This window comes from Misgurnus anguillicaudatus, chromosome 24, assembly GCF_027580225.2.
Source record: "Misgurnus anguillicaudatus chromosome 24, ASM2758022v2, whole genome shotgun sequence".
Lineage (NCBI taxonomy): Eukaryota > Metazoa > Chordata > Actinopteri > Cypriniformes > Cobitidae > Misgurnus > Misgurnus anguillicaudatus.
Window position 1 is genome coordinate 40,474,269 of NC_073360.2, and position 25,823 is coordinate 40,500,091.

The 25,823-nt window shown below is 36.9% G+C and overlaps 1 protein-coding gene across 2 annotated transcripts in view; it reads right to left on the reverse strand.

Moving 5' to 3' along the window:
* Positions 1-6,519: 6,519 nt before the first annotated feature.
* Positions 6,520-25,823, reverse strand: part of il1rap (interleukin 1 receptor accessory protein) — a 33,240-nt gene continuing 13,936 nt past the window's right edge. The window contains exons 4-12 of one of the 2 annotated variants that reach the window (XM_073862556.1): positions 25,479-25,761; positions 25,032-25,218; positions 18,362-18,533; positions 15,341-15,412; positions 15,122-15,254; positions 14,893-15,041; positions 11,375-11,522; positions 11,154-11,293; positions 6,520-7,390 (exon numbers count right to left, since the gene is read on the reverse strand). In XM_073862556.1, coding sequence (XP_073718657.1) covers positions 6,645-7,390; positions 11,154-11,293; positions 11,375-11,522; positions 14,893-15,041; positions 15,122-15,254; positions 15,341-15,412; positions 18,362-18,533; positions 25,032-25,218; positions 25,479-25,761 — 2,030 coding nt within the window. In that variant the 3' untranslated portion in view covers positions 6,520-6,644. Of the gene's footprint in view, positions 7,391-10,260; positions 11,073-11,153; positions 11,294-11,374; positions 11,523-14,892; positions 15,042-15,121; positions 15,255-15,340; positions 15,413-18,361; positions 18,534-25,031; positions 25,219-25,478; positions 25,762-25,823 lie in introns of those variants that run through there. The other variant, XM_073862557.1, reaches the window with a different exon arrangement.

Below are 25,823 nucleotides of genomic sequence, written 5' to 3' on the forward strand. Positions count from 1 at the left end.
TACCCTGCTGAAAAAACAGCATACCAGCAAGACCAGCACATGCTGTGTTTTGGTGCTGGTTTGCTAGTGAACACCAGCTAAACAAGCATCAGCATTAGCATCAGCTAAACCAGCACCAAACCAGCATTAGCACCAGCAAGACACAGCATATGTTGTGTTTTGGTGCTGGTATGCTGGAGACCACCAGCTAAACCAGCATAGACTAGCATAATTCCCATGCTGGTTTGATGCTGGATTTTTCAGCAGGGTAGCCACACACATATGACGGCTACATACATGCTGTGACAAGTTTCACATTGTGTGCCCTCAAAAAATAAGTCTCCGGCTGCCACTGTTTCATTGGACGCACGTTCAGTGATGTGATTACGCATGTGGTTGGAACTTCCGATTTCTATTTTTTTAATGGTCTGACTAGTTGCTAAACTGAACTCTTAAACAAATACCTCGTCCAATATAACAAAGGTTTTGGTTTCCTAAGTAATCTACATGTTGTTTATTTTGTTATATAAATAAACTACTTTAAAATGACTTTGTTGTTATTTATTCTTAGCAGAGTTTACCGGAAGTTACGTGTTGACCACGAAAGCCGCTTGTTTGTGTTGTTACTGCTGAAACCGTCTATACGAGCTGAATCTGATCCAGAAAATGCAGATGACCAAGCTGATCGATCAACATACGAAAAAAACATAAAAACATGTCTGCATTTGTGATCGTAGAAACAACAAACAACAAGTGCTACTCTGCACTGCACAAAACTTGCGTTTTACCCCCCAGTCACATTAGCTACAAGAGACAGAGACAGAGCGACAGGCTACCATTCATGTTTAATGGGAGTGGCCGTTTGCCAGCGACAAGCGACGGGCGGGGCCAAAATAGACAAGCAGGCTCTTTTATGCAAATGCTGAGCGATGCGACAAAGCGACTGCCAATCGGAGTGAAGAAGCAGCGTGACGTAGGTTTGTGGTCGAGTCTGAGAAAATAATTCAAGATGGCGGAAAATGCGTATTTATGTATATATCTGGTAAGTTTGGCATTTTATCTCATATATTTTGTTACTTTTATCGAGAAATAAATACTTTTAAATCCAAAAACACAGTTTTTGTAACTTAACAATACCTCTAAAGTGACTTTTGATACCGCTTTTAGAAACTAGCAAAGGAATGCCCATCAAGCGAGTGTGTGTCGCTCGGTGTCGTTCACTTTTGTAGCTAATGTGACTGTAGGGTTAGTCATGGTTTAGTCTGTAGTAAATTCTTTAAATATGAAAACATAGACTACTTACAGGGGAGGAGTTATGATAAAGACTGTCGTGTCCACGTCAACAGGACCAGGAAGTAAACTGTTGCATACAATCTGTGTGTTTGTTGTAGTCCAAGAAAAGAGATTTACGTTGAAGACGATAACTCACAAAAAATAGGGGCTCTTTAACATATATTTTAAAATGTACTTCAGGGGAAACAAATACTTTACTAATTTTACAACCCATATAGCAAAAAAAAAATTTTGGGGGGGCCAAAATCTAAATGTTTGTAAAGTTTGTATTACATTTTATAAAGTATATTTTTGCAGTTGAAAATATACTTAATTTTAACCTTTTCAAACCCGTTATGTTTACAGGTTTGTAACATACAAAGTTTTTCTTACAAATTCCAATTGCGACGTGAATAAAAATATTTTAAAATATATTTCAAAATATACAGAAATGTATTAAAGAGAAAGACCGCACACTGTTCTTCTCCCTTTATTTATACAAATTAAAAGTGGCAAAGCGGCAACGTTTCGATCAAGAGACCTTCATCAGGCCAAAATATCAAAAAAATACATGAAAAATACATTTTTGTAAACATATTTCAAAATAAATTTCAAGCAAATATATATTTTTGTATATTTTGAAATATATTTTTTGCTGTATTTTTACATGTTAGTTTATGGTGCATTTACTAATGTTAAAGATACAATTTGTAGAATCTGCACCGCTAGGGGGCGCACAATCAAAACAATAACAATGCCGTAGATTAATGACGGTCTGAAGCAGCGTAAAATAATGGGATTTGTTGTCTTTAACTCAACCACTGATGACCATCAATCAGACGGGAACGAGAAATCATGTTAACACATGAGGTAAAGTAATCAAGTTTTATAAATGTTGCGTTTGATGACATTGTTTTATTTCATTATGTAAAGTTTCATGTAAGGTTCAAAACGCAATTGTTAGTCATAGATGTTACAGTATTAGTCCAATACGATGGTGTGTTAAAACAGCACAGAATTAAGTGTTCAGATTAACAAATTTACCACAAACTAGCGAGTAGGCCGAGAGATGCTATATACTTCCACATACTTCCGCATTTGTCCACGACACTGTTGTCATGTGGTTTCTACATCAGTAAAGCCATAATGTGGATATTAACGTTGTTGACAGGTGACTGTAACATTAGAGATATTGTTAGTAATCAGCTGGACAAAATATCTAACACTGGCCTATAGTGGTTTCTGGATATTTTATTGCAAATATCTTACAAATTGTACCTTTATCAGGTACAACTTTTCATTTTTATAATATATTAGTAAATGCTAAAAATAACATGGAAGAATAAATGCTGTAGGTGTGTCGTTCATTCATGTAAGCTAATGCAAAGTGTTTCTAGAGTATTTCATTATCAGTCAGACATAAAGGTCAAATGATCAGGGTCCTCATTCATATCACTGGATTGAGTTTCATTTCAGCTTTGTTTCACTAACATCAACCGACTTAAACAAAATAGAAACCATCAAATTCACAAATTCTAATGGATTGAATGGTTGTAATAGGAATTGTATTGGTTTTAATGGAAACTATGGTCTCAGTGTCTGTACTGGTAATGTGAGATGTAACATGAGCACTATTGAATCTTACTGGATTGAGGCCCAAAACACAGCATACATAAAGTCATATTGTAATGGTTTTAGTGGTCAACAGCTGATGGTTTATTTGTAATGGAAACCAGTAGTACTCTATTAAAACCATTCAACTCTTTTGAAGTTTTGCTCCGCCTAACATACAGGAAGTCAGGTGTGTTTACTATAAACATATCAATATAGAAAGACACAGATCCACATTACAATGGTTAAATGATTACTCATAAGTAAACAGTAAAGGACAACACACACACACACACATACACACAGAGACACACCACACAAACAAAACACACACAGACCTTACTGGAAGAGAGGAATTTTAGGGCATTTCCAAAACATTTCTTCTAAACATCTTTTCCTTTTCTCTCTCACTTCATCTTCTTTACCTTCTTTTCCTCGATCTGTGTTATTATTATTTTCTTTTTCTGTAATATTGTTACTTTCTGACACATTAACTTTGAGAGAGTCTGTTTGTATAGTCAGACACACGGGCGGGTCTGTGTGCTTTCCATTTTCCTGTCTTGAATATTTTAGGGAAATTCTTCCTTATATGCCTTCCTTTAGAAAGTTTGTGTCAGAGGTATTTTTAGGATATGATTTAACTTAAGTTCAACCCTTTTATTGGAAAGAGCTACCCAAGAGAGGAGCAAGGACCCAGAGTACAGGGTGGTTTCCCAGACATGGATTAGCTTAAGCCAGGACTAGGTCTTAGTTTAATTAGGAAATATAACTAGTTTTAACAAACATGCCTTACTATAAACATTACTTGTGCGCATTTTGAGGCAAAACAAAGGTGATGTGTTTTAAAGGTGCAGTGTGTAGATTTTAGTGGCATCTAGCAGTGAGATTGTGAATGGCAACAAACGGCTCAGTCCACCGTTCACCGAAATGCATAGAGAAGCTACGGTAGCCGCCACAGGAAAAACACGTTGTCTAGGACAAAATACAGAACTAGCGACAAAACGCCATTTGGGGCTACTGTAAAAACATGGCGGCACAAAATGGCGACTTCCATGTAAGGGTACCCGTGATGTATGTAGGTAAAAACGTCTTATTCTGTAGCTAATAAACACATACACTGAAAAAAATGATTCATTGAATTCAATAAAAAAAATTCAAGGCAAGTGGTTGCAATCAGTCCACCCAAGCTACATTCAAACAAAAAAGATTAGTAACGTAAAATAAAATATAATACTTTTGTTTAAATGTAGCTTAAATAAATTGATTGCAACCACTTACCTTAAAAAAAATTGATTAAATTCATAAATCATTTTTTTCAGTGTAACAGTTCATTATGCAATGTCTTTATACACCCCTGATAATATAGTTACGTATATTAGATTGCATTTCTGTCATTAGATACTTCTAAAAGTTACACACTGCACCTTTAAGATATGTCAGTGCAAGTTGTTTTCAGTTTGGACAGCTCTTACATTTATTTTAGTTTATGTTTAACGTTAATCCTTTTCCAGGAAACCGCCCATAAATGTATTAAATTAATATTCAATGTTATGATGGTTACATTACAAAAATATTAAAATAATAACGTTAGGCATACAACATAACATTTTGAGTTTATTGTGGAAATATTATTTTTTGTTTTCATATTTTTACATTAACCTATTAATGCACTTTTTTGTTTGATGCCTCATTTCATTTTTTCCAAGATCATTACTTTAAACAATATTCGGAAAACCCCCAGTAATGCCCCCAGAGACCCACAGGGGGCACGGACCCAATGTTTAAAATATGTGAGGAGATCAGACGTACCCGTAAATCTGAACCCAGATCATTCATCACCTGCGTCAGACTCTGTAGCCTCACGTTGTTGTTCTTGTTTTACTTCCTGCTACCGATAAATGTGACGTACAGCAAGTGAGGTCAATTTTACTGAGAAGTGTTTAAAATGCCACACCACCACACACAGAGACACACCCAAATCTGTGGGTCAATAAAGTGCAGGAATTTAATTTCCGTGGATGGAGTCTGTAAAAGTTAAACCACAACAAACAATACTACAGATGGACAGGAGGATTCTGCCCTCTACTGGACAGATGACTTGCATACTGGTTGTTACTTTTTACCCCTCTCTCAGAAATTAAGTTACAAAAGTTGTCACTGGTACGGTACTTAAAAAAAGTCATATTATGTACCTTTGAGGTACTAATATGCACTCTTTAGGTACAAAGTATACCCCAGTTTGAACTTTTATTTTGAAAGTATACAACAGTGGTCTCCAACATGGTTGCCCGCACGGAGGGTCTCTGGCCGTTTCTCAATCTGAAGACTGCAGCCTCCGGAGGTCGCATACGCAGGCTGCATACGTCATCAAGCTTGGTTTATTTAAATTAACTTAAATTAAGATTATTTAGTTTATTATTTAAGATTAACTAAGACTAATAGTCAACTTTTTAATGGTTAAATAAGATAGTATCGATGACGTATGCAGCCTGGAAATGCGACCTTCCGATTGAGACTTTTATTTTTTTATTAAGATTTATTTATTTTTATTATTATTATTTAAATATTTTTTTTATTAAAAAACAAACAAGACATAAAAGAACTTCAACATAATAGGGGAATGCAGGTAACACATCTTACTAATTCAATATACATAAATTATACATAGGCTAAGCCTATGTAGAAGCGCGTTATTGATTTGGGAGCTCTTTCTTTCTTCTGTCGGGACCATAGGCCGTTTCTCAATCAATTTTTTTAGCCGACTGAGACACTGCCAGAGAGTTGCCCGCCAAAGCACATTCTATTAATAGCCTCAATTTTAATATTTATTTATATTAGCCTGGTTTCTTTTATGTATGCTAACTAGGGCTGCATAACAATTAACCACAACTAATCATTGCAGAAGTAAAGTTTTTGTTTACATCGTGTGTGTGTGTGTGTGTGTGTGTGTGTGTGTGTGTGTTAATTACCGGTATGCATATATAAATAAATGCACACAAATGCACGTATACATTTAAGAAATATAATATTTTATTATTTATATATCATTTATATTGCATATTTATTAAAAATAAATACTTAAAAATTATACATGTATGTGTGTGTATTTATATATGCATAATTATTACGCACGCACACACACACACACGAAATGTAAACAAGACTTTTATTCTGCAATGATTAGTTGCGATTAATTGATATGTAGCCTTATGTTAAAACTTGATAAAACATCTCAACAAATAAAATAAAATCAAGTAAAACAGTGTTGAGTAGACTCTAGCAAAAAAGTAGCCCTCCAGATTGTTTTATCCATTGTGGTAGCCCTTGCTTACAAAAAAAGATGGAGGCCGCTGGTATATAGTGTGTATACTGTGCAGTGTATAAAGTTAGTATGCATGAAAGGCCAGGATCATCTGCTACATGTGTGATGCACACATACAGTAACAAACTGCTTAGTGTGATAAGATTTCCCATAAGGCATTGTGTACATGCATTGTGTCAGGTTGTCTGAGATCAGATCAGTCTGATGATTTGAATTTAGTTTATTTAATTAAATACTTACATACCACCTGATACAAACTCATTCTTCAGTTGTCAACACAAAAAGATCACAAATACAGTTATACAGTGCACAAATAAAAGTATAGTGCATATAACTGTGTATGTGACAAATAAAGTTGATGCGCAAATTTCTTGTTTAAAAAATGTCACCTTGTAGTGTTCATAACATTCACAGGTGTCCAGTCCAGTCCAGAGTCCAGTATAAAGCTCATGTGTGTTCGTCAACAGTGGGTTGTTTGTAGTTCATTGCTATGGTTGTTGTTGTTGATAGGCTCACAGGGGCAGAGGTCATTGCAGGGGTTATTTTGGGTTTCAGTACTGTTGTTGTGTGTGTTGTGTGGTATCGTTCCATTGGTCACAGGCTGGTGCAGATGTGTGTTCCACTGGGGTGCAAGAACCCCACCCCAAATCCTACGACTCTCTTGAAAGTTCACACAGATCACACAGCCCCGCCCATTCTGCTCACAAACCTGTCCACCTCGATCCTCCCGGGTCTGTCTTACTCCAAGATGCCTGAGGCCTACACGACCTTCATGGCCTCTAACGCCCTTCGGAGCTTTACTGCTCTGGCAGTGTCTGAGAGAAACTGGCTGCATGTGCCTTGTAGCCATGGATGCCAGGTCTGAGTGCGAGGAGGTGCTATCAATGAGTCTCTTACCGAGTGAGATGGGTCGTAGGGGCAAAGTCAATCGCAAAAGTTTCCAAAAGCGTGAGTTGGGCCGCTCAGACCGGGCTCCATGCCAGCGGACGCATGTGGAAATGCTCCGCAGTTCTGTGATCTCGCTGCAGGAGGTCCGGAAGGCGTGCCGCCTCACAGTGATGATGGGAATGTGAGATGTATGGTGCAGATACAAACACAGATGACACTCCAGCAGACTCACGCTCTTCTCACACAGACAGTCTGAGCTCAACACCACCAGCAGCCTGCGGCACGCCTGCATACACCTGAGCACCGACTCCATCATATCTGAGAGAATACAAAAACACACATATGCAACTGAGCACAACTCCGTCAGATCTGAGAAAAGCACACAAATACAGGCACACACATACCTGAGCACCAACATCATTAGATCTGAAAGAAAACACATGAAGATAAACATACAACTGAGCACTGACTCCATCAGATCAGAGAGAAAACACAAACATACATATACACCTGAGCACCGACTCCATCAGTTCTGAGGGAATACAAAAACACACACCTGAGCACAGAGTCCATCAGACCTTAGACAAAACAAAAACACACATAGACCTGATTATTGACTCCTTTAAATCTGAAAGAAAACATAAATACAGACATACACATACCTGAGCACAGACTCTATCAGATCTGAGAGAAAAAACACAAACATAAACAGACACCTGAGCACTGTCTCCATCAGGTCAGAGGGAAAACATTAATACAAACACACACATACACCTGAGCACAGACTCTGTTTTATTAGAGAGAAAAAAACAACCTGAGCAATGACCCTATCAGATCTGAGAGAAAACAAAAACATAAAAAAGCACCTGAGCACCAACTCCTTTAGATCTGAAAGAAAACACAGGCAGGCACACACCTGGCAAAACAAAAACGCACATAGACCCGATTATTGACTCCATTAGATATAAAAGAAAACACATTAACATACACCTGAGCACCGACTATCAGATCTGAGACAAAACACACAAACATACACATACACCTGAGTACCGACTCCATCAGATCTGAGGGGAAACAAAAACGTACACAAGCACCTGAGCACTGACTCCATCCGATCTGAGAAAACACACACACACACACACCTGAGCACCGACTCCATCAGATCTTAGGAAAAACACAAATACAGACACACACACACACACACACACACACACACACCTGAGCATTGTGTGATCTGAGAGAACACAAAAACACACACATGGACCTGAGCATCAACTTGATCAGATCTGAGAGAAAACACACAAACATACACACACACACACACACACACACACACACACACACACACACACACACACACACACACACACACACACACACACACACACACACACCCACACACACCTGAGCACAGACTCCTTTAGATCTGAGAGAAAACACACAAACATACGCACACACACCTGAGCACTGACTCCTTTAGATCTGAGAGAAAACACACAAACATACACACACACACGCCTGAGCACCGACTCCATCAGATCTGAGAGAAAACACACAAACATACACACACACCTGAGCACCAACTCAATCAGATCTGAGAGAAAGCATACAAACATACACATACACCTGAGCACCGATCATCAGATCTGAGAGAAAACACAAACACACACACACACACACACACACACACACACACACACACACCTGAGCACCAACTTCATCAAATCCAAAAGAAAACACACAAACATACACACACCTGAGCACCGACTCCATCAGATCGGAGAAAACACACAAACAAACACACACCTGAGCACCAACTCCATCAGATCTAAGGGGAAAACACAAATACAGACACACACATACACCTGAGCACCAACTCCATCAGATCTAAGGGGAAACACAAACACACCTGAGCACCAACTTAATCAAATCCAAGAGAAAACACACAAAGATACACACACCTGAGCACCGACTCCATCAGATCTAAGGGGAAAACACAAATACAGACACACACATACACCTGAGCACCAACTTCATCAGATCCAAGAGAAAACACACAAACATACACACACCTGAGCACTGACTCCATCAGATCTGAGAAAACACACAAACATACCCACACACAACTAAGCACAGATTCCAGATCTGAGAGAAAACACACAAACATACACACACACCTGAGCACCGACTCCATCAGATCTGAGAGAAAACACACAAACAGACACACATACATGAGCACAGACAGAAAGCTTTCTTCATTTTTACTTAAAAACTTGTCTTAATTGTTTAATGATTTTACAAACTAGGATCTGTCCCGAAAATTATGTTTTGTCACTTTTTATCTTACTTTGGGATTTTAATTTGTCCCCACAATATGAAATAAAATTAAGGCTCACTCACACACATTAGAGAGTCAAGCTCTCAGCTTCATTCAGCAGACAGTATGACTTGTCAAATACCTCCTGTCATTTCAAGTTTACATAACTTGAAGTTCACAAATGACACAATAAAGATAAACATGCCATTCGAAATCTCCATATCAAAACACACAGAAACCTCTTAAGATATGCTTGGTGTATGTGTGTAATGCATTCTTCATGTGTTTTAAAGCAACACTATGTAGTTTCCATGTAAAAATGACTTACAGCTCCCCCATGTGGTTGAAAAGTGCAACAGTGCCTGGTATCAGACACTCTTCTGCAGGCAGGGGGAGGGTCGGGGCTGTGTTTTCTACCCTCCACCGCCACTTTCAGAGTGTGCTTGTAGCAGCTAGGAGGCTGCTCAGGTTGCAGCAACAGTACAATTTGTCCAGTTAAAAGTTGTTCTATCACTGAAATAATTTTAGAGACATTATTTAAAGGTAAAAAAACTACATAGTGTTGCTTTAATAGTCAGCACTGTTCTATTACCATCAATGTTTTAATATAGTCAGAGCTGTAAATATGCTCATGTCTTTATTCATATGAGATATGCAAAAGATATCTTTGCATGTGTGCTTGGGTCCTGTTTGAATAAACCTAATATCAAAGAGCCGTTATTTAGTCTTTGCATAGGTATATTTGTATAAATGTTTATGTTGCAGTTGGGTATAAAATTTTATGTGATGTAAGAACAGATGTTGTGACAGATGTTATGAGCAGTGCAGCAATGAAAGAGACACTGGTGATGAAATGAAAGAAACGGATGAATATACAAAAGTAAAACATTTATTTATCATTTAAAAATATGATCACAGACCATACTGGAAATGACAGAGTCATTCAAAACAATAACATGAATTTAAAATGAACAAAAAAAGAATAAAATGAAATATATGAAGTTATAAAACATGCATTGAAATATATACAATTTAACATTACATTCCTCAATACTGTACTATTATAACTGGATAGTTCTGATACTGGATGCTGATTGGTTAACAGCTGTAGTTTATTCAACTACAACACCAATAGCTGATCATTATTCTTGTTGCATAGCAACATACCGTCACTGTAACTAACAGAAGGACTTTATTTAACAATTTTAGATACATTATAACAAATAAAATATAAATAATACACTGTGTATTATTATGCACTTATAAGTTTGTGTTTTCCAACATGTGTGTTTTCTGTGGGTATGTTTGAGTTCTTGTCTCTGTGTTGTGTGTTTGTGTTGTGTTTATATTCTGTCAGCTGTGTGTATTGTGTGTCTCTTCTCATAGGCAGCTTCAGCTGTAGCTCTTTCCAGAACCGCGAGGAGAGAGGAGCCGATTTCTCTCCCTTCCACCGTATTAAAGTGAGCGCCAGCCGAGCCCGACGGAGCTCTTTGACCCAGCTCTTTCTCTGGACCGGTTTGAACTGGATCAGAACCACTCTTAGACTGCCGCCCTGCATCATGCTGGTCAGTCCGGCCTGCAGCTCAAGCAGGGCTTGAGTCCCGCGCACGGCACTGCACGGACTCACAACAACCACCAGCCTGCGACTCAGACCCACAAACCTCAGCGTATCGTCTGTTATAGCTACATACACACAGATAGACGTTAATACAGTCGTGCACATGCGCAGACATGCAAACTTAGATTTGAAAGCGCCCAACTCACTTCCTCCAGGGAGGCTGTCTCTGTCGAAAATGCATACGGAGTAACCGAACTCCGTCTCCAGAACGCGACGCAGCGTCGACAGCACAAACTCCTCCTCTTCGCTGTTTCGTGCGTACGAGATGTACACGTCATACTGTTTATCATCTGAAGAGAGATGAAGAGATCGTAAAAAACAAGAAATGGCATGAATGCAAGTAAACGATGACGATGTTTGTGTGTTGTCATCTGTGTATCTCTCATCAGAGCCGAACCAGGAGCGATAAAGCAACAGAAGCTCCAGCCAGAAGACGTGATAGATGACAAACATCATCAACATGAGAGCAAGAGTCACACCTAACCCACAACCCAGCTCAAGTGTGGGGACATATACTACACAGACACACAAAAACATGGAAAAAGTGAGATTATGGCAAAACCTTTGTTTAGGCACATTATCAGTTAGATATAATATCTATAAATTAAATATAAGCCAATAAAAGTGATGTCTATAGCCTAAAAGTATACATTGCAAAAAATGATTCTCTTACTTTTTTGTCTTGTTTTCAGTAAAAATATCTAAAAATTCCTAAATTAAGATGTATCTTCTTTATGAGCAAAATTACCTAAGAAAATAAGTCTAGATTTTAGACAAAAAATATAACATTTAAGCAAATTTGTCCTTAAAACAAGCAAAAAAAAAACCCTCCCAATGGACTAAGAAAAAAAAATCTTGAATTAAGTGTATATGTAAAAAGTACATTTATTTCAAGAAAATATTTCTTATTCCATTGGCAGATTTTTTTGCTTGTTTTAAGCACTAATTTACTTAAAGTTTATATTTTTTGTCTAAAAACTAGACTTATTTTCTTAGGTCATTTTGTTTATTAAGAAAAAGCATCTTAATTTAAGAACTTCTAGACATTTCTAGTGAAAACAAGACAAAAATACTAAGCAAGAAAGTCATTCTTTTGCAGTGTGCACTGTAAAAAATGATTTTCAAGAAAAAAATTCTTAGTATTTTTATCTTGTTTTCAGTAAAAATATATAAAAATTCTTAAATGAAGAGGCTTTTTCTTGATGAGCAAAACGACCCAAGAAAATAAGTTTAGTTTTTAGACCAAACATATCAAATTTAAGTGATTTTGTGCATAAAACAAGCAAAAAATCAGTTTTTTCTTGAATTAAGTGTTTAAGAAAAATTTTCAAGATTTTTTTGCTCACCCCATTGGCAAATATTTTTGCTTGTTTTATGCACAAAATGACTTACATTTGATATTTTTGGTCTAAAAACTAGACTTATTTTCTTGGGTCGTTTTGCTCATCAAGAAAAAACATCTTAATTTATGAATTTTTTTTATTTTTTTTTACTGAAAACAAGACAAAAATACTAAAAGTTTTTTCTTGAAAATAATTTCTTGCAGTGTACTTTATACTTTTTATGCATAAGCGAGGGTCAGCGACACTGCGTGTGACCCAATTTCATCTTCAGAACAGTATATGTGCGTACTGTTGCACATGTGTGTTGTGTTGAGCGATATTCTCTATAGTGAGATTGTCCAATCGTCGGCCCTGTGAGATCAGAGATACGTAATTTCATGCAAAAAAAAAACAAAAAACGCAATGCAATGTGCGTTGTGTCACAAATGTGGGTTATGATGGAATGCTAATGTGAATCGATGATGATGATAATTTTTTCTTTTAACTGATAGCATTAATCGGTCATAAATTCTTACCTCCGGTTAACCGGTTAATATGAAACAATAGTATACCCTGTATGTAGTATTTCGGTATGAAGTATACTTGGGCCTTGACTTTGGCAAACAGATATCTTTGTTTCTATTTTATTAAAGATGCATTACAAACTTTGTATTCATGTTTCATAGTTGTGTTTGGAGAGTAAACTCAAGCTGAGCATTGGAAAGAATTTAAGGTGGACTGGTAAAAAAGGACACACAACACACCACATGTACAAAGCTTACAGAGGCAAGACCTTAACACATATAAATTAAATATATTATATAAATTAAAGGGGACATTTCACAAGACTTTTTTAAGATGTCAAATTAATCTTTGGTGTCCCCAGAGTACGTATGTGAAGTTTTAGCTAAAAATATCATATAGATCATTTATTACAAGATGTTTAAATTGCCACTTTGTAGGTGTGAGCAAAAATATGCTGCTTTTGGTGTGTATTTTAAAATGCAAATGAGTTAATATCTGCACTAAATGGCAGTGACATGGTTGGATAGTGCAGATTAAGAGGCGGTATTACCCCCTTATGACATCACAGGGGAGCTAAATTTTAATGAGCTATTTTTTCCCATGCTTGAGGAAAATGGTTTACCAAAACTAAGTTACTGTGTTGATCTTTCCATTTTCTAGGTTGATACAAGCACTGGGGACCCAATTATTGCACAAAAACATGAGAAAAAGTCTGACGTCCCCTTTAAAAGTTTAGTGTTTTGTTCATTTTCTACCATACACCTCATATTTCGATTGTTTAATTTAGAGTTTTTTTTTAACTTTTCATCAGCCAAACCCCTTTGAACTAAATCATGTACTTAAAGTACCCCGTGAGATTTTAAGTAAATATTTCAACAAATTAAAGATACAATTTGTAGAATCTGCCACTAGAGGGCGCACAATCAAAACAATAACAATGACGTAAATGAATGCACTGCAAAAAATGACCTTCTTATTTAGCATTTTTGTCTTGCTTTCAGTAGAAATATCAAAAAATTCTTAAATCAAGAAGTATTTTCTCGATGAGCAAAATGACCCAAGAAAATAATACTAGTTTTTAGACAAAAAATATACAATTTAAGTGGATTTATGGTTGAAACGAGCGGGGATATCTGCCAATGGGGTGAGAAATTTTTACTTGAATTAAGTGTTTAAGAAAAAAAGAAATCTTATTTCACAGTTTTTTTTCTCAGCCATTGGCAGATAATTTTGCTTGTTTTAAGGACAATTTGACTTAAATTGTATATTTTTGGTCTAAAAACTAGACTTATTTTCTTGGGTCATTTTGCTCATCAAGAAAAAGCCTCTTCATCCAAGAATTCTTGGATATTTCTACCGAAAACAAGACAAAAACACCAAGTAAGAAAGTCATCTTCTGCAGTGTGACGCGCTGAAGAAGCGTATAATGATGGGATTTGTTGTCTTTAACTCAACCGCTGATGGTCATCAATCAGACAGGAATGAGAAATCATGTTAACACATGAGGTAAAGTAATCAAGATATATAACACTGGCCTAGTGGTTTTTGGATATTTTACTACAAATATCTTATAAATTGTACCTTTAATAACACATTTGCAAGTTTAACTTTAAAAAGGATGAAATATAAATGTTTTTAAAGTTTTATCAGTAATATTTTACATAGGCCCAGTTATTGTTATTACCCGTTATTGAATCTATATCTAGTAATTTACTCTTATTGGTACATAAAACGTATCTGTCCATTTTGCATAAATGTTATGACATATTGTAGTGTTGTGTTCACATGACAGATTAAACAAATAAAATATATCTTTTAGATTTTAAAATAATTTATTTACTGTTATTAAATAATTAATAGTTTTTCATCAGCACCCGAACCCCCTGCAATTCCCCCACAAACCACCAAGGGTTGGTGAACCCCAGTTTGGGACATTTTGAGTCATTGAGTCATTTTGTAAACTGTATGTACATTTTCCAATATGTGACCCTGTCTGTGGATTTTTTTGTGATTTTTTTACTGTTTTGTGTGTATTTACCCTTTAACTCGAGGTGAGCTCTGCTGGTGTTGAATCCTCGACTGTTTCGAGCTGAGCAGTTAAACTCCTTCTGCAGATCATCAGAGGAGAAATCTGACACATACAAGAGTCGCTCTCTGGTTTCATCTCCATGATATTCTGACACCAGTCTACACAGACACACAAACACACATCAGTACAACACACAGACGGACAGAAAGATGTACAAACGTGTGACATGCACCCATACTTGGACTCGGGTGAAGTGAATCGTGGGTCGCCGAGTTGTTCAACGGTTTTTTTATCGATGGTCCACCAAATCTCTTGTGTGCCCGTATCCAGGTATGGCAGATCCACCCTACAGGACAGTTTCGCAGTTTCTCCTGAGACATCAACACATTGAGAAGATGTTAATAGGAGAGTTAGCGTTAAACCGGTGAAGGGACTAAAGGACACATTAGACACTTACCCACAGTCACAGTGTACTTCTGATCTTTGGCAGGGTTCAGAATAACAGGAACTTTACTGCCAACATTAGGAACTATAAAAGATTTTTGGAAAAATTAGAACCTGTAAACACCATCGAATAGGAGTGTGACGAGATTTCGCAAGATTAAATGTGTATCGCAAGATTAATTATGTCACAAGATTTCTCGTGGAGGTGAAATGCTGGCCGTTACTCGAATAAAAGACTGCATCCTTCAGAGGTCGCATTTGCGTCATGAAGACTGACTTATAGAATATTAACAATTATAAAGTTTACTAATTATTTAGTTAATCGCAAATTGTTGTAATATGCCCATGACTTGTGAATGTAATGCTCAGTTAATTAACTGAAATAAACCTTGATGACGTATGCAGCCTGCATATGCGCCCTCCGGAGGATGCAGCTTTCCGTTTGAATCTTTTACAGTGCATACATTATATTCTTCTTTTACTCCGTTTGTTTTTTGTTTGGTTTCCAATAATGTTCGTTTGGGAATTCGTATGAAGTCTGAGATGCGTTTGTCTGTTGATTAGTGTCAGATGTGAAGTTAATGTCTGCATGTTCTTGTTCAAGAACAACAGTGTCAGTATCATTTCTAATGTAAAGAATTGGACAAATATTAAAGATTCAAGTGGATTTAAACGTTGTTTGGCTAAAAATAAGCGTTTCTCCATATAAAGTGAAAGTGAAGATGATATCCGCGAGACGAGTCCACTGGCGCCCACTGCAGGCATTTGTTATAATACATAATGCTTTTTATTACATATTAATGTAATGTGTTTGTTAATGTTGTTTAATTTAACTTGGTTTTGATACTTTATTTGAACCAATTAATATTGCATCTTCGTTATTATGTAATTTTAAAGGTTATTGCTCAAATTGGTCTGTTTTTATTCCCAAAAAACATAAAATTACTTCATTTCCAATTAGCTAAATGTTGGAATGAACTGTCCTAAATTAGTTAAAACATTTAAAAATAATATGATTTCAGTTTCCCATTTATAAATTTTATCATTGAGGATTTCTTAAACAGTGTAAAAATCTCGTCTTGTCTCGTGAACCCAATTTCGTGTCTCGTCTCGTGGATTAAGTGTCTCGTCACACCCCTACCATCAAACAATGAAAATCTGCTGCTTAAATGTGTCTATACCATATTAAATCTATATAAATATACACAGCTTAGCTCTAAATGCTTTGATAATAAAAATGTAAAGTTATTGCCATGACAATAAAACTGAAATTAAGAACAATTTTACACGTTTTCAACCATAAAATGTAAAGCTTTATGCTATTTGGCTGTTTGTTTACAATTTATCTGTTCTGTTGTCAGACATAAAACGAGTAGACTATAAAACGGTGACCAAACACGACCCAGTAAAACCTAGTGTTTAACCCAACCAGCTGTTCCTTTAACTGCTGCTAAAATCCAGATTTATAAATGCAACATCGTATGACAAAATCACAATACAAGACTTACTGCTGTTGTTCTTCTCATCAGTGTTGTTGTGTTATGAGCCATTTTTTATTTTAAATGCCAGAAGTTTTATTGTATATCACGTATAGCCCAGACAATTCTGTGCAATTTCAGAAACGTGAGAGAATGCACTGTTACTGTTCAGCCCAGTCTCACGAAATTTCGTTATATAGTAACGTACATTTTTGATAATTTTTTCGTGATATTATCACAAATTTCTTTTTTCGCGTGATTATCACTTATTTGTTACTCAACTGTTTTGTCCTGTTTTCTTACCATTGTCTCTTTGGTTTAGGGTTAGATTTACATAAAATAACACCCAAACCCAACTCTAACCCTAACGCCAGGCGACATTTAAAAAAAGAAATCAGAAAAAATAGTATAAACCAATAAAGTGACATTCTAATGCAAGCACCAAATCTAACCCTAAACTGAAGCGACAATGGTTTGAAAAAAGGAAAAGGCAGTTGAGTTACAAATACGTGATAATCACACGAAAACAGGAATTCGTTATACATTCACGAAAAATGAATCAAAAATTTACGTGACCCCATGAGACTGGGTAGTACTGTTAAGCCGCCTTTACACTGAACATGACATTCGGACAAGATTGTCAAAGTTCGCCCCCTAGTGGCAGTCTTAATGAAGTTTCAGTTTAATCGTAACATGGAAGAGAAGCTCATTCTAGCTTTAATGTAAGGAAATTCACTAGTATTCAACTATAACTGTGCGTTCACACCAGACGCGAATTAAACTGATAAAACGCACAATTCGTGTGTAGTTGGATGCTTGAACCTTTTGAGTTAACTCGCTTCATTCGCTTCCGGTGTGAACGCACCGTAACACTGTAGACAGAAGCTGCACGAGAGAGCAATGCTGGTTTGGGAATAATGAACACGCGGCATAGACAAATTTTGAATCGCAAATTAGAAACAGCTGGTGAGATAAGATGAGCAAGGAAAACTTTAATGTAGCAATAACACGTAAGATTGGATACCGATAAGTAACGATAAAGGCAAAGACTAACTATAATTTAATGACAAAAGTCCCAATGCCCGTTTAATACCGAGTTTCGGTACCCGGTTGGAGTGTTTTTGTGTGAAACTTTTGTAAACTAAAAAAAAACTAGTAATACAAATGTAAAGTCATTGCCATGACAATAAAACTGAAATTAAGAACGATTTTACACGTTTTCAAACAAACTGTAAAGTTGTATGCCATTTGGCTGTTCGTTTACAAGACAACCACATTTTAGGGTCCTGAAAATATGTAAACATGAATCTACTCTTTGATCTGTCACATGATATTGCATTTTAACACATATTTTTTCATATTATCTGTTCTGTTGTCAGCCATAAAATGGGTAGACTATAAAACAGTGACCCAGTAACCTAGAATTTTTTTTAACTTTTTTTAGTTTTTCACTACATTGTTTACATGTAAAGAGACTGAAGAAACACAGTATGAAAAGTACATTTATCAAATGAATAGAAGATGAAAGAGTAGTAGTAAAGAAATGAGTCTCTTACCAACGACTGTGATGTTTATTGTTCGTGTAAAATTAAGCTTGCGTCCATTCATCTGATAAGAAACCACACATGTGTAGGGGCCGGCATAAGCCGCCATCATCCTGTGAATTACAACTTCATCTCCTTTCAACTCTATATCGTACCGATATGCAAATAAATCCTTGCTGCACTTCTACAGAGAGAGAGAGATTATTATCATTATTATCTGCTGTATAACATTTCTCGATAATGACCAGTAAGCTGTATAACTCGGGCGATCAATTTCATATTCAGTGACATGAGAAAGACAATAAAATCTAAATACATTTATCTGCTATAGTTTATCACAGCTAACAAACATAAATAAGATTTGATTTTATGAAGTCTTTATTGCAGCTTTGTTCATATACCAAATAATGCTGTCTGGCAAACAGTAAAGTGGCAAACTGCATGAGCAGATGTGCTGGCATCAGGTTCTGTTCACATGACCTCTAAATCGATAAATGTGACCCTGGACCACAAACCATTCATAACAGTTAATTGTTTGTAATAAATAAGCTTATTGATGTATTGTTTGTAAGGACAGGACAATATTTGGCTGCGATACAACTATTTGAAAATCTGGAATGTGAGGCTACAAAAATCAAAATATGATAAATCATTTTTTTAAGGAATGGGCATTTTTCAGCAATATAATATGTGTGTTTTTCTCTAGCTTTAATCGATCGACCTCTTGACTGACAGACTGTTAAACGCTATTTTTTTTTATTAACAGCTCCACTGTAATTTATATTTTCTGGCGGGATCTGGCGTCCGAGGCTGGATCCTAAATATTTTGTCCAGCGTAGAGATCTGATCTACACTGTTATTACACGGCTCTCTGGAATGCTTGATTCTGATTGGTCAGTTGAGACATTTGCAGGTTCGTTCTTTTCGAATAATAACCGCTCCAAAATAATAACGCATAGCCGGACTACTTGCACGAGTAATATCGCTCCGCGCCAGTAAAGATCAATAAAGATTACTGTCTGTGTGGCGCCATCTTGTGACAAACACTCGACAACCACGACAAGACACAGACAGCTTACTGAGACTGAACTTGACAAAATAGAGCATGACAGCTACGAAGCACACAAACAAAAAAATACAGAATGGGGATTAAAACTTCTCAAAGAGAAAAAATGGAGACAAGTATGAAGCAGAGGATCTTTATAAGGTATTACAATCATTTTATGCATCTGTGCAAAGTTTCGCGGAAGGATAAAAATGTTAATTTAAAACAAATATGCCAATAAAATGTTTCAAATTCATATTCATGTCCAGTTTTTTTTCTTATGTGGCAAGTAGCCGTGTAATAAGCGGGATAATGTAGAGGCAGCCGGTAGTTATTGGCAGAGGTGGGTAGTAACGAATTACATTTACTTCGTTACATTTACTTGAGTAATTTTTTTGGGTAACTAGTACTTTTAGAGTATATTTAAGGATGGGTACTTTTTACTCTTACTCAAGTACATTTCTAATGAAAAAACTGTACTTTTACTTCGCTACATTCGGTGGCGGTACTACGCTACTTTCAAATGGTAATAATTAATGAATATATTTTATTTTTATTAAGTTTATATGGCTTGTTCGAAAGTCTCGCGAGACGTTAGAGAGGCAGCTTGCGTTGCGAGGGGTGGCTACGTTTCACCCTTTAGCGCGCGTAGATGAAACATAGATGAAAGGAGATGACTGAAGCGGAGGATGACCTATGCAAGCTATCGGAGGCAGATCACGCGTGGCCTCAAGTTTGGTCTATGTTTACACTACAAAAGGTCAAAAAGAATAGTTTCATAATGCAATGTATGCTTTGTGCACCAAAACGAACTGACATCTCAGCGTACAGGAATTCAAGCTCCAACATGAAACAACACGGCTGCGGTAGGTGTCACTTTCTGCAGTGCCTTATTATAATATTATTTCACGCACTGTTTTTGTCATATGCGCTCTTGTGCAAGCAATGAAAATTACTCTAACCTTACAAACAACACACGTTCACATCTGCACATTTCCATATCATTTCCTCATAAAACTAAACAAATTGAACAGCATGTTAAGTCTTGCATTAATAATACGGGAGAACCGGGGCAAAAGTAACGCTGGACGAAAGTAACAAAGCGATTTTCTCAGAGGACTGATAACATTTGCATCCCAAACTATGACAGCATCTTTGCAACCCTTGACAGAGCTGACAAATATCGCGTTATTTACTCACCATTTTCCGGGTGTAGATCCAGAAAGGTGTTTTCAACCATAAGTAAATTCCAAAAGCGGTCATTGTTTTCTTATAACGCGTTGTGTTTCTCGTTTCATCAATCTTCAGGTTATTTAGTGCTCTAACACATCCTGAAGTTTGACTTCTCAAGAGTTTTTCAAAATAAAAGTAAAGCGGGTTTAAATGTGAGGAGATCCTGTCGGGACGAAAGTAACACTTACTTTTGTACCATTTATATTATTCTAATTTTATTTAATTTAATTTTCATAGTGTTCAAACTGTTGAATTTAAGTTTGTACTGTTGGTTGCTTTTGAAACATTTGATAAAACTGAAATTTAAAATGAAAATATAATTTCATTATTTTTTACAAAGATAAATTACAAAATATGTTTGCAGTTACATATTAAAGAGGTCATAGTCATGTATAGTTAATAAAAACAAGTGTAACACGAAAATCTACATTGTTTTGTTGGGTTAAAAAAAGTAACAATTCACCACTTATGTTCAAAGTGAAATTATACTAGTCATTTTACATTTGTTCAAAATTCCACCTGGTATTGATAGACCACACTTGTGAGTTACTGACCACAGCAAAAATATATCTCTGTCTGAAACATTATCTTTAAAAATTTAAAATACTTTTCGCCTGTTCTCCCCTACACATAACCGGACACCTTACTTAAATGTAGAAAATACATACGAATAAAAACTGGATTGTATTTTATTTAATTCCTTCCTAAAAAATCTATATACTTATAAAAATAAAAGAATAAAGTATGTTTTTAAAGAAACATGTTTTATATATTATAATAAATGTAGAGTTGATTTGCAAAAACAGATGAGTTCCATTTGAAATTCTAAAATAAGCATTTTATCAAGCTCCTTATGTTCATTAATTGAACATTAACGGCAATGAAAATAACCTATTCATATAAAAACATGATAACAAACAGACACACACATTCTTTTTTTCTTACTGTAAGCTTGTTTAAAGGCAGATGCAGCCAAATTTTGTTGTGAACTTGAAAATAAATACACAGTTAACTGTCAGAAAACAGTCAGTGTGTGTTTAAGATTTTTTTTAATGACACGTTATGTGATGTTGGAGGACTGAGATAGACTGCTTTACTTTAACCTAGGTTTATAAGTAGTATATAAGCAGAACAATGAGACTTTTAAGGAGAGGTTTGTGAAAGCCCTCCAAGTAGTCTGAAATTCAGGGATTTTACACTTCTTTTCAATCAGATCGGAAGTAACGAGTAACTAACTACTTGAGTAGTTTTTTCATCTAATACTTTTTTACTCTTACTCAAGTAAATAATTAGATTGTTACTTTTACTTGAGTACATTTTTGTATAAGTACTTGTACTTTTACTTGAGTACAGATTTTGGGTACTCTACCCACCTCTGGTTATTGGGAAATAAGCCCCTTCAGTGTGATACAAGACCCTCCGCTTCGCGTCGGGTCCTGATCACACTGTCGGGGCTTATTTCCCAATAACTACCGGCTGCCTCTACATTATCCCTTACTTAAACAACCATCTGCTGTTATCCGCCTCATTTTTCACAGAGCAACGCATATAATTTTTTTTGTCTTGTTTAGCTCTACATTAACAAAATAAAGTAGGCTATAAAATAGAAAGCTAAAAAAATCTCTCATAATGCGGTAAAAGGCAGCGCTAAATAACACACACACAACCCAGCATTAAAACCGAGAGGCAACCTTCCGATCTCTCTGATGAAACCAATACGAAAGTGATTTAAACTGCAATTCATTGACTGGCCACTAGAGGCTCCAAAAGGGAGGAGTCAATTCCCATATACCCACATGTTAAAAAGCCCAACTTCACAGCAGAAAATAATATGCTTACAGCCTGGTACAAAAAGTGTTTTTGGTCTGTATAGCTAATTTTGCCCTTGATGACAACTGTGAGGGAGGTGAATTTTTTTGTAACTCATCCGTTTAAATTATATTAAGCCTTAAAGCCAATTTATACTTTTGCGTCGGGGTTACGCCGTAGGGTACGCCAGACGCTACGCACGTAGGCAACGCCGTCATGAGCATTTATACTTCTGCGTTTGTGTTGCTCTGCAGTTAACCGCCGAAATGCGTAGGAGGAAACACAATGCATTCACGCCGACCAATCACAGATCTTGCGGTCCGCGTCGTTTCGACGTGTAGTTACATTTTTGAGGAGGTGCACGTCAGGTACTGCGAAGGCTACGGCGACAGGGTTCGCGTCTATGCGTATGTTACGGTGTACATATAACGCGCACCTAATGCAAAAGTATAAATTGGCCTTCAAAGTTCTGCATAATAAAGGACATGGCCACTTGAGTGATGGTTAAACTGCCACTGCTGTCCATAGACTGTAAAAAAAGATGGGCGACGCCCGTTAGCTCTCTTCCATTGGTGAAAAGTGAAGCCGTCAGTGTCCCGATATGGCGCTGACATCTTGGGTCTTGAGTCGGCGCAGTAGCAATTTCGGGACCAGTCCTGCGCAGTAGTGAGCAGGAAGTAAAGCCGCGACAGCAAGGCTCCGCCCTCGCGGCCTGCGCCTATCACAGCTGTCAATCATGACGTGACACCACCCTTTTTATATCATTAAATAACTATCTAAAAACAAACTTATTTTAAAAACAAACACTCGAAACAGTGTGATAAACACTCCGTAAATGACAGAAACCAGCTTCGGAAAAATATAATTGACGTCTAATTAAATTGTTTAGTTGGTCTCAAGTCCCATTGAATAACATGGGGAGGCGGGGTTTATGACCTATACTGGGACCAGTCACTGGGAGGCGATCGAGACGTTTTGGCTTCACTTTTCAGGGCTTGTGCGGCACGCTTGCTGCTGTCACTAGAATCAAGCCAGGTGGGTGTGGTTTCATCAACCAGCCCCCTCAGCTTTACCCCGCCTCTTTACCCATTTTTGGATATCCGCGAGTGATGCACGGCCAAGATGGCAACGGCAGGTACCCACTACTATTGGCTTTAAAAACGATTTTTTAGAAACCTATGGATGACGTAAAAGACACTACGTCCATGTTTTACAGTCCTTGTTTAAAACTCTGAATAATTAAATTAGTCTGCGATCTGAATTGCCAAAACAATCAGAAATACGTAAAAATCTATTTTCACGTATATTTTACATTAAAGTCTGTAAAAGACAAGTAATGCATAGATATATACACTAGATGTCGCCTTGGGGTTCTGAGCATGCGTCAAAACCGCCGCCATCTTAGAACAGGGGTCTTGTCATAGGAAGTATCTAGGTAAAGCTGCTATCTCCGCCTGTACTTTGAGTTCATGGACGATGCCGGACTTTTGTGCTGCGTATGGATATTAGGCCTACTAGCACTATGCATTATGGTTAGAAAACGTAGATTTTCAAAATGTTAAAACTTAAAAAAATTTCTTGACCCAATGCTAAATACATGTCTGACTGTTGAAACGAACCAAAAGAAACGAAAAAAATTGCATTCATGACGATTTATGGTGATTTTATTTCCATTAGACTATTGCCTACAATGACGCTGATGCGGGAATCCCCTGTTTCAAGATGGCGGCTCCGTTTGACGCATTCGGTCCAATGAACTGCCGTAGCCAAGGCGACATCTAGTGTACATATATATGCAAGTAATAAAGCATTAAATGAGCAGTAGTCTTAATCCTTCTTTGGCACATTAAAAACAAACACACATTCAAATAGCATTTTTTATATTCAAATTATCATGACAGATTGAATATTCAACTATTCATGCACATCCCTAAATTTCTTTTTTGGAACGTGCTCTTTACTTAAAGGGACCACTTTTTTTTAAAATGTGGTCATTTTCCAGCTCCTCTAGATTTTACATTTGATTTGTACAGTTTTAGAATCCAGTCAGCTGATCTTCGGGTCTGGCGCTAGCACTTTTAGCATAGCTTAGCATAATCCATTAAATCTGATTAGACCATTAGCATTGCGCTAAAAAATAACGAAAGAGTTTTAATATTTTTCCTATTTAAAACTTGACTCTTCTGTAGTTACATCGTGTACTACGACCGACAGAAAATTAAAATTTGCGATTTTCTAGGCAGATATGGCTAGGAACTATACTCTCATTCTGGCGTAATAATCAAGGACTTTGCTGCTGTAACATGGCTGCAATGATATTACGCACTGCCCGAAAATAGTCCCCTGCTATTGAAAGATAGTAAAGGAGTGGAGCGTCCCTTTAATATCCTAATGATTTTTGGCATAAATACATACAATGTATTGTTGGCTATTGCTGCAAATATACCCGTGCGACTTATGACTGGTTTTGTGGTCCAGGGTCACAAATGGTTGTGCGAAACATCAGTTAAATCATTTTCTCTCATTAGCCGTGACATGCTGGAAATGTAGAAACTGATAAACATAAACTTGCCACACACACACAGTGTGACTTACGTGGTACCAGGTGACGGTGTATGTACTGTTTGGCAGTGTGAGCGTCCGGAGGTCAGGACAGCTGAGGGTTCGATCACTCTGGAGAGGTACGGTCAGGTTTAAATTCGGCTGAGCTTTGATGTCACAGGTGCCATTACGCTGAATGACCTCCAGCTCCACACCAATCTTCACGCATGAGGAAATGTTACTGCCACACACGACACAAAACAAAGATATTACCTCCTGGCCATGTTCAATCAATATTTAGACACTAATGGTGATTGTATTGTACTGTAATTAACACATATTGATGAACATATAAAACAAGCATCGCTAAATAACGTTACATGTTGCTTGAGAAACATGTTTGATTGGTCGCTGTTGACTCATGAGGCAAAATATTCCTGCACCATGAAGATGCAGCAGACCTGTGTGTGTATATATCTGATGTGCATTGTGTGTATTTACCGAAGCATACAGATGTAGAGTCCAGCGTCCTGTGTAGTAGCCGGTTGGATCCAGAGATATTCCCGGGCTTTGTATAGCGTGTGTAACTTCAGGTTGATGGGTTGTTCCAGTTCATGTGTTTGTGTGTGTCTGTACCACAATAAAGAGAGACTGCTGTTCTGTGTCTGACTGTAACTGTACAGCGTCGGATGAGAGAAGAGAGGACAGTAAAGAGGAGCCGCCTCTCCATCATATACACGCACTGATCCATCACTGCTTACACCCCAGTCGTGACACTGAACATCTGAAACAAACACATAATCATAACACTGCTGAAAATACTGCACATCTGAAAACACACAATCA